The sequence below is a fragment of the Sphaeroforma arctica genome (genome assembly GCF_001186125.1).
Source record: "Sphaeroforma arctica JP610 unplaced genomic scaffold supercont1.32, whole genome shotgun sequence".
Classification (NCBI taxonomy): Eukaryota; class Ichthyosporea; order Ichthyophonida; genus Sphaeroforma; species Sphaeroforma arctica.
Window position 1 is genome coordinate 178,970 of NW_014040526.1, and position 9,261 is coordinate 188,230.

A 9,261-nucleotide genomic window follows, 5' to 3' on the forward strand; every position below is an offset into this window, starting at 1 on the left:
AAGCAAACGAGTATGTTCATTATATCGTCGTTCTTATCATAAGTTTTATCTATTTTACATCAAACTCTTTTCTCATCATGACCTCATCTCTGGACAGTCTAAAGAAGTTGACCACTGTAGTGGCTGACACCGGTGACTTCGAAGCGATCGCCGCTTACACACCTCAAGACGCAACAACAAACCCGTCGCTACTGGCCGCTGCTGCCAAGATCGAGAAGTATAGTGCACTTGTCGAAGACGCCTGTCAGTATGGTAAGTTCGTATACAGCTGTATCGCTCTATCTTACTATGATCGTACACGGAATTCTATCAATTGCTTTGCCAGTAGGAAGTATCTTATTTCAGTCTGCTGATATTATTTTTTCTCGAAATTTCCGTTGTGTTTTGTAGGCAAGAAGAACGGCGAGACCATCGAGCAACAGGTTGAGTCTGCTATGGATAAGCTTTCTGTGAACTTCGGATGTGAAATTTTGAAGATTGTCCCTGGTCGCGTGTCAACAGAAGTAGATGCAAGGTAAATCACTCGACATTTTGAGCGTTAGTCAGCAGCATATAATTGGCCAATACACAGTTCTATACCTAGACGGTGAAGGGTTCAGTTCGGGTAATTGCTGTTCGTTTGTTTGTTACGTGCACTATATCACTGCGGTCATGACTGAGGTATACTGAACTGTTTATGTTTCTTCTCTTCTCTTTTCTTTTCTTTTCTTTTCTTTTCAGACTCTCTTTTGATACCGAGGGCAGCATAGCAAAAGCTCACACCTTAATGGCGCTATACAAGGAAAAGGGCTACGGCCCCGACCGTATCTTAATTAAGCTTGCATCTACTTGGGAGGGAATCCAAGCGGCCAAGGCTCTGGAGGCTGAGGGAATCCATTGCAACATGACATTAATTTTCAACTTTGCCCAGGTATGTGCGACAGTTGTTGGATATTTGTGTCTGCTACACGTTCGTATAGGAACTACCGAATCTCAAGTGTTTCTAGTTTGCGGACACGCTTAGTCAAGGAAACCTAGTGACCAACACACGAACACGATCTAAAAGAGATGCCACAGAGCGATAATTTCATATATTTTTTCTGTCGTGATGGCGACTATCAATTAATTACATCACCTTCATGTACGATAGGGGCTATGTTCCGTTTCGCTTAATTATGTCATTACAACATGCATATATTCCTCTTACCTTGGATCCTTCCATATACGAAATTTACCAGGCTGTCTGCTGTGCTGAGGTGAACGCAACTCTTATCTCACCGTTCGTAGGACGTATCTTCGATTTCTACAAGAAAAGGGTATGTACAGTTTTCACTTAGCCCTCCACATGCTGGGGAAGGTCTTATCTGAGTGGATTGCTTTTGCATGTGCATGTCATAAGCAATTTTTTGGCAGTATATGTCTGGTTTTTTAATTAGTGCGGGAGCAATAGGTCTTTTCACTCGTGAATGTACTTTTGCTGCATTTGGGAGCACGTCCGACTTGGATATTCATTGTGGCTAATTTGGTTAGAGTAGTTCAGTAAAGTCGTTCTCGGTTTTAATCATCATAAACTTGAAACTTGAATTGTCGCCTGCGCAGGATAATGTCGAGAGCTACGCACGATTGGAGGACCCAGGAGTTGTCTCAGTAACGAAAATTTACAATTATTACAAGAAGCACGGTCACAACACAATTGTGATGGGTGCATCTTTCAGAAACACAGAGGAGATCATGGGATTAGCCGGTGTGGACTACCTTACCATCAGCCCAGGGCTTTTACAGAAGCTGCGCGATTCTGAGGTATGCAAAGAATTTTTTTTCGCGAATCAGACCCTCGTTGAGTGACATCAAATTTACTTCTTTGGAATAACCGGCTCATTTCTCTGCTCTCGTAATTTTGCCTATTTCAGGACGAGGTTCCCGAAGTGCTTTCTGTAGAGAAGGCGCAAGAGTTAAATATCCCCAAGGTGTCTTTCAACGAGGCGCAATTCCGATACGCTTTCAACGAAGATGCCATGGCCACTGAGAAGCTGGCTGAGGGTATCAGAGGCTTTGCAAAGGACACTCTTGCTCTGGAGAAGGTTCTCACTGGAAAGATTGAGGCTCTTTAAGTACGCACTGCGTGAGTTGGGTCACTATCGATGATAATAAATTTACTATAGATACTGTCCCTTTATGGTATACTTCTTAGTTCGTGGTTCACGGGGCCATGCGATTTGTTGCTTGAGGGGCTGTGTCTTCATGATTTAAGGGTGTTGACTCGACGGCGTATGTTATAGAATTCAGTCAGATTCTTAGTAGCTATGCTCAAGTTCATGTCTGGCATCTGCAAGTGTACTGGTGTCAAAATGATCGGGGACTCAGTTAGTGTATTGCATGCAGAAGAATGTGTCGAGTCTTAAGTAGGTAGCTTCGCCTTTGTAATATATCCACTTCACAATTTTGAGATAGAACAAGAATTTCCGCAAAGACGATCCGCCTGCTTGAGATTGGCATATACACCATGGGATATCCAGGTTTTCAGGGTATAGGCGACAAACCTTGGAATTGCTACATACTGATGCTTCTTGTACACGCTGTGCCATGCTTAATCCCTCGATGCTTATCGGACACTGCATAATGTGCCCTCTTATTGGCATAATCAATCCCTCACTATCTTACCTTGTTTTTCAAATGGCACTACCGACCGCTACTTGTACACGTTGTGCCATGCTTAATCCTTCAGTGTCATACATTAGGGTGTGCCGACTACTACGACCATCTAAAATTTTGAACTTCTTCCACAACCTACGATTGACCATGATCTTGGAGCATCGAATTGCATGCAACAACCAACCATGCGCATAACCATGCACTTTTACTCGCATGTGTATAAACAGTTGTCAATATACATAGTTTGTGTATATTTGTGAGACGAAAATAGCTATGCAAATTGTGTCCGAACTCCCACTTACCCGTGCACATGTAAGCAGCACTTCTGATTGGCTGGGGTCGATCCAAACACCCGGGTCACGGGAACCTGCAACAGTGTCGCCGGAGAAGGGTGTGGAAAAAAATTGATGGTTCTTTGTCATGAGACGTTTAGCTCACAACCACGTGCTAGTGAATGGACACCATATTCTACTCTAAGGTGAAAAAGTCGTCGGCTTTGAGTAGTCTCGATCTACTGGGGCGAAAAAGCCCTCCAGATCAATACAGGAGATGTTTACCACTATTCTCATCCTGTAGCGAGCCATCAATCCTCGCTCAGATTGATACGTTCGCACTCAGTCTGAGTTGTTTCTGACCGTCAAGGTAAACATGTACATCGCACTCGTGAAATTGATGTGATGGATACACCAGCAATAAAGGGACTATTATACGACCGCTCAGTATAACGAGTACAGCATTGTATTGTATGTTCCATAATTTGAGAGTTCCGAGATGATAGAATTGCTTAGATTAGAGAATCAAACCGTTTTGAACGACGAAAGAATAGATTCGACATGCATAGACTGTGCCTTGTAAGCTGTTCAACTATATCTACAAAATCTACCCCATATATATATATATATATGTGTGTGTGTGTGTGTGTGTACATACACGTACACGCACGTCATACCACGGCGTGCACACTGATCTTGGCTATAGCATATATATCTGGTGAGCGCTTGTATTCATCTATACTACATATCGTATGACGCAGGACTCTGCTATTATTGCCCACCAGCGCCACACTTGAATCACAACACATATTTTACAGTAGAATACATATCTTGTGTGCACGATTTTGTACAAGTTCATATGATATACAACAGGTATTTGATGCGGTTAGCGTGTTTACCCCAACAATTTCACTGCGTGTGCACACAGTAAACAACTCAGCAAAGCCGCGTTCTAAAAACTCTATATCCCACAAATCGAGTTTGCACACGATAGGTGGTACGTCACATGCGACAGGCAGATAAACACACCGCATTGTACTTTAGTTGAGAGCCAGGTTTATTCCGTACATCTACACTATATCTAGGATTTTGAGTTAGCACAGATTGGTGGTACATCACACGCGAGAGACTGGCAAACACACCTCACTGTAGTTCGACTGAGAGCCAGGTTCGAGCAAACAGTCGTCCAGGCCTTCCACGGGGGCGGTGAGATAGTTGTCAAGTTTTAGTATACTGATGCCAAACTTCGGTTTAGGTATCTGTGTGGATTGGGTCTGTGTCTGTGTGAACGCATGCGCTTGGAGACCAAGCTGTGGCTGTGTAGAGTAGTGCACCCTGATCCTGTTGGTTGCATCACACATGCTATGCACGTACGTGCTGCATATAGTGCTCAATTATAAATCCGAGACACAATAGTTACTAATACTAACGTGTAGGAACATGATGTGTGCCTTTGGGTTGTTGGTCGAATAAACTGTTGTAGTTAACACCGTGTGCAACAATGTCTTACATACGTGTATTTAGAACAATATTACTACATGCGTGCATATAGCCTCCTACTGTAATTATTTTAGGAGGCTATGGTGTATGCGTGCATATAGCCTCTTACTGTAATTATTTTAGGAGGCTATGGTGTATGCGTGCATATAGCCTCCTACTGTAATTATTTTAGGAGGCTATGGTGTATGCGTGCATGTAGCCGCCTACTGTAATTATTTTAGGAGGCTATGGTGTATGCTTGCATGTAGCCGCCTACTGTAATTATTTTAGGAGGCTATGGTGTATACAACCGACTCAACCCTAAAACCTAAATATGTCGTTCTTTTTTTTTGTCTACAAAAATAAACTCCGCGATAATCGCTGAGATCAATTGATGATATGTAGGTCCACCATAAATCATTATTATTGAAACACGCAACAGGTGTGCTAGCATTACATACGCAGTATGCATGCGTTCTGTATGTGCGTATGTGATGCACGGGTGGTTTCAGATGTACAGTACCATAGTGATATCAGATAGACATGGAGGGAAATCCGCCCCCCGGCAGGGCTGATAATAACGACTCACCAGTTTCGACTGTTGTCCCCAATCTAGCGATGAGTCTATTCCAGCTGACAGTAAAACCGATGCTGCACATCCCACTATTGAGGGGCTCTCTGCAGAAGGGTCGTCGAGCAGGAGGCAATTGTATAGAAGACGGTCGTGCATACTCCCTATTAAACTCAGTGATGGCGGTACTGTGCGTGAATGCCACAAGCCAGCGCAGTTGGATTTTGAAACCCATCTCCCCCACAGACCCAATAGCATATGCAATGGTACCGCAGCAATCCCTAAGAAGGAAAGTCAAGAAGACGTATTCTCACAGGTGCGGGTTGTTGGGGGCACAAAACTCTTGAGGCGAGTGAGCTTTGCAGACATTAGCCATAGTGCTGATACCGATGCCACTACCCAGGCTATACTGAAAGGTGTGTTCTCGAGATTTTCTTCTATGCAATCAACCTTGCAAGCTAGTAGCCCTGTTATAGCGCTGTCAGCACCATCGTAGGATGATATCTCGGGCCCCCAACCAGTATCCTTCGAAGTGGGGCATCAGCACTCCCGGGTATCCTCGCAAGTACGCCGGACAAAAGATGCTAGCACCTTCCCGCACACCGACTCATCAATCGACTTGACCGCCCCGCAGAAATTAGTAATGAGAACGTACCAACGGACAATCACACTCACACTCACATCCATTCTCGAGCCCAATTATTCGAGAGATATTGCGCGAGACACAGCAATCGTTTCCGTTGGCCGTCACGTTCGCCACAGAACCCAGCACCCGCCAGTCGTCCACCCGGTCAGACCTTGCAATACCCAAGTCATTAAAAAAACCCTAAACCCTAAAACAGCAGTGCACAACATCCTCTGGAAACACGATATAAGCCCATTGCCAGACCAACATCCACGTCTGCTATACCTACCACAGCCTCTTCGCCAAGTCGCTCGCGCCCTATATCCACCGAGCATGTTACCGATGACAAGACTAAGCATGCGGGCGGTACTGGGCCCTATCAGCGTAGGTCTGTGGTTGATGGTCAAATGTCTCCCAGTTCATTTACCCGCCCCATAGCGGTTCCAATTTCTTTGGTGTTTTTTGGGCGTGAAGCAGCAAAGCAGCCAAGCATAGATCCCCCAGTCAGGTAAGTGCAAGTGTGATGCACAGTTGATACAGCTACTGATCTCACAAGATGCACGGTACAACCTTACTAGTTCTCGATACTCCTTTATTTCCACAATTGACATTGGTAAAATCGCTAGAATCTGCAGACAAACTAAGTATTCCTTGGTTCGTTTTCACTGCGAGCCTACACTCATACGTCCCATATGGTACACCACAGACCGAGTCACCCAAAGTGGGTTTCTTCAGACGGCTGACTTCCTCTCGATTCCACAAAACGCCCCAAGGCAGCCCCTCAGATGGGGCTACGCGTAGTTCGCTCATCTCACCCGGTTCACTTGGAACAGACTCGCCACGGTATATCCAAGTCTATATTACCCAATCGAAGATATTGTTTAATAAATGTCTAGTCTAATTTCTTTCTATATCAGGTTCCACAGGCTCCATTGACAATGCTATTTCGTAAAGTGGGATGAGTTCGACCATGGACCTTCAATCCTGTACACGTATATATGCGTTTCAATGTGCTTGTAGCCGAGGCCATTTTCTCTGACAGTGTTGATGGCCGTTTAGCTTTCATAGACGGCGAAAACGACGTTCTCGCGGGTGTTAAACACGTACGGCAATTCTTTCCACGAGAAACTCAATCTCTACATAGAACTGTAATCCTATCGATTCAATTCTACTTTAGTGTCATAGTACAATATCAGTACGACAAAGCTGCAAAAAGTGCAGATCTCTGGCATCTTGCTCCATACGCGGTACACTTGTCGTGTGTAGTACCAGTGTATACTCTGCTGCCCGCGGATGATGGAGACTGCGTGTTTAAGACCATTGCACCTTATATTGTCCCTCGTAGTCATGTATTAATTGGTTTCTTTCATACGTGCACCGGTGCATGATACACGTGCTTGTTCCCGAACCTATATGTCACCGGATATGGCAGGAGGGATGGGAAATGTTGAATATTTAATAGTCTATCTTTGTATTCTTTTGATCGTCTATTTTTCTTTTTCTTTTTTTCGTATACGTACTGGCGCGCAGAACTCTTGTCACTCCTCGCACTGGTACACTACCTGACACAGCACAAGCTATGGGAGGCTTTGAGTACCCTGGAAGTTTCGATGCAACAGACAGTAATTCACCACAAGATCTGAATTTACCAGCACAGCGAAGGTATGTCAGAGATTGGCGAAGGTGTGTTTTTTTAATCAAAGGTTATAGAGTTTCTATTTTTCTTCTTCTTTATGATTTTTGTCTGTTGTACCGCAATACAAGTTGTAAACCCAGTATGTGTGCACCCTTCTTTGCTTTGTGTCGTACTCGTTACGTTTTAAATGTGGGTAGTATATGTACAAAGTAGCTTATGTGCAGCGAGGTTTAGTCCTCGTTCCGTAGATCTGGTGAGTCCTGATTCTAGAACCTCGAACTCATCGTCCCCGAGGAGAGGGACGACTCGATCACCTAGGAATGTGTTGGCCACAGTATCGTATGCTGTGGGTGACGCAATGTTCGAGCCGATAGTCAATCCAACAAACAATGCGCGGAAGGCGTATATCCCGAAGCAGAATGATATGTCGGAGAACATGTACCAGGATATCGCTCTGGATGCGTCGTTTCAGGTATGTGTTGCCGGGCCGAGGGCGTTCGTGATTGACCTGACAAATCTCGTGATGTAGCATGCGACTCCGAATTTGACCTGTTCGTTGTCCTATAGTTCTCAACATCAGGTGCAAGCATTTTGTTGTGAGTGTATTTCAATCTGCTCTGTTTATCGCATTGACTCCGATTCAAATGCAAGGTTTCAATGAGGATGCCGATTAGGTTCCTATTTATCGTTGATTTGTACCTTTATCTAGCCCATTTGGAGCGTTATTGAGAAGACAGTGTATTGTCATTTCAGCTATGACTATTGCCGCCAGCAAAATAATAATTTTCTTTCACATGAAGTAGACTTTTGTTTATTACACGTGTCTGCAATTGGCTTGGCCATATTGGACTCATAATTGAACGATGCGAAAACAAAAATATGATACTATCACAGCCTTAACTCTTCTACGAAGATTCGATTTCGAGGTCATCACCTCGATAATATGATCATATCAAAATACAACATGATATATCGTACATTGCTGACTCTCGCATTTCCTCAAACACGCACCAGGTTTATCGAGTGATGATAGTAAGGAACAAAGCGAAGAACGAGGAGTTGCAGTTGAAGTATGCGATCAAATCAAGTTACTTGTGTATACTGAAACTGACTGTATCTGGCGTGGCGTTAGTGCCGGTAAAGGCCCGCTTGACCGGTGCTGGAATCCCTATATATAAATACAAGAACTCAAAGCGATCAATCTAAAGGGTATGTTAGATGGATGAGTACATGCGCTCCTATGAATTTATGCATCCAATATACTATGTACGAGACACTTGATCAGGCACACATTCTTTACATCATCCATATAGCAACATGTCCATGGCAGTGAACAAATTTTGATAATGTTATTTTACAAGGTACGCGGTTAAGCAGCTTACCTCCGCGTCGTCGACGTATCAGTATTCGCGTTGCTCTAAGTTGACTGCTATTTCATATAATCCGCAGGTTATATGGCTATACACCCGTCACTTTCTGTCGTCAATGCCGAGTACGCGCGTTGTTCTGATTTTATTAGTATGTTATAAAAATCACATAACACACGCACAAATATCCGACTATTCATTATCGACATGTACGCAATGCTCGCATTGCTATTTATTTATTTATCTAATGAGAATCTACGTGTGAGGCGTTTGAGCACCGTGCACGGGGCGTGTTAGTATTTTGTAAACTGAAAAGAAGACATGCTTACATCGAATTTGTTTTATGATTGCAAATTCAGATCCTAAGAATGAAAAGAATTTCAAAATAGTGGCATTTGAACTTAGTAAGGTGGGGCCACAGATGTCCTCGCAGTGGCTTCGCATGAGTGTTCGGAAATAATTCCAGGCTTAAGGTAATTTTTATAGTCATGCTTTCAATCATGTCACTACTCTCGAACTGCTTTAAAGAACTTTGAGTATTGAAACAGTCTTGAGTGTTTTTGCTTTGCCAGCACCATATGCAACTGCTTTGTACCTTCGCCGAGCGAATTTGTCATTCGCGTTTTCGAACCCACTATTTGTGTGCTTGACTATAATACTATTCTTAAGTTAGCTATATA

General features: G+C 43.7%; 3 protein-coding genes across 3 annotated transcripts; 2 read left to right on the forward strand and 1 right to left on the reverse strand.

Moving 5' to 3' along the window:
* Positions 1–2,147, forward strand: SARC_00918 (transaldolase). Its single transcript, XM_014305395.1, has 6 exons — positions 1–252; positions 391–514; positions 721–910; positions 1,218–1,295; positions 1,579–1,779; positions 1,890–2,147. The coding sequence occupies exons 1-6, from the start codon at positions 78–80 to the stop codon at positions 2,088–2,090; spliced, it is 969 nt and encodes a 322-aa protein (XP_014160870.1). The 5' UTR covers positions 1–77; the 3' UTR covers positions 2,091–2,147.
* Positions 1,852–4,532, reverse strand: SARC_00919 (hypothetical protein). The gene is made up of 3 exons (XM_014305396.1): positions 4,046–4,532; positions 2,934–2,998; positions 1,852–2,316 (listed from the first exon to the last, which is right to left on the reverse strand). Exons 1-3 carry the CDS (start codon positions 4,262–4,264, stop codon positions 2,274–2,276), a joined length of 327 nt encoding a protein of 108 aa, XP_014160871.1. The 5' UTR covers positions 4,265–4,532; the 3' UTR covers positions 1,852–2,273.
* Positions 4,533–4,852: 320 nt separating this feature from the next.
* SARC_00920 (hypothetical protein) lies at positions 4,853–8,420 on the forward strand (the record flags this gene model as incomplete). Its single annotated transcript, XM_014305397.1, has 6 exons — positions 4,853–4,869; positions 4,999–5,369; positions 5,873–6,086; positions 7,109–7,240; positions 7,533–7,686; positions 8,229–8,420. The coding sequence occupies 6 exons, from the start codon at positions 4,853–4,855 to the stop codon at positions 8,418–8,420; spliced, it is 1,080 nt and encodes a 359-aa protein (XP_014160872.1).
* Between the last annotated feature and the right edge of the window lie 841 nt (positions 8,421–9,261).

Bases quoted from the DNA above. Each gene is read 5' to 3' on its own strand.
- SARC_00918 (XM_014305395.1), top strand. From the start codon at position 78: ATGACCTCATCTCTGGACAGTCTAAAGAAGTTGACCACTGTAGTGGCT. The intron at 515-720 runs GTAAATCACTCG...TTTTCTTTTCAG, and splicing joins TCAACAGAAGTAGATGCAAG to ACTCTCTTTTGATACCGAGG. The intron at 911-1,217 runs GTATGTGCGACA...GAAATTTACCAG, and splicing joins TAATTTTCAACTTTGCCCAG to GCTGTCTGCTGTGCTGAGGT.
- SARC_00919 (XM_014305396.1), bottom strand. From the start codon at position 4,264: ATGTGTGATGCAACCAACAGGATCAGGGTGCACTACTCTACACAGCCA. The intron at 2,999-4,045 runs GTGTGTTTGCCA...ACACTGTTGCAG, and splicing joins CTCAGTCGAACTACAGTGAG to GTTCCCGTGACCCGGGTGTT. The intron at 2,317-2,933 runs GTAAGTGGGAGT...TTTTGACACCAG, and splicing joins TGCTGCTTACATGTGCACGG to TACACTTGCAGATGCCAGAC.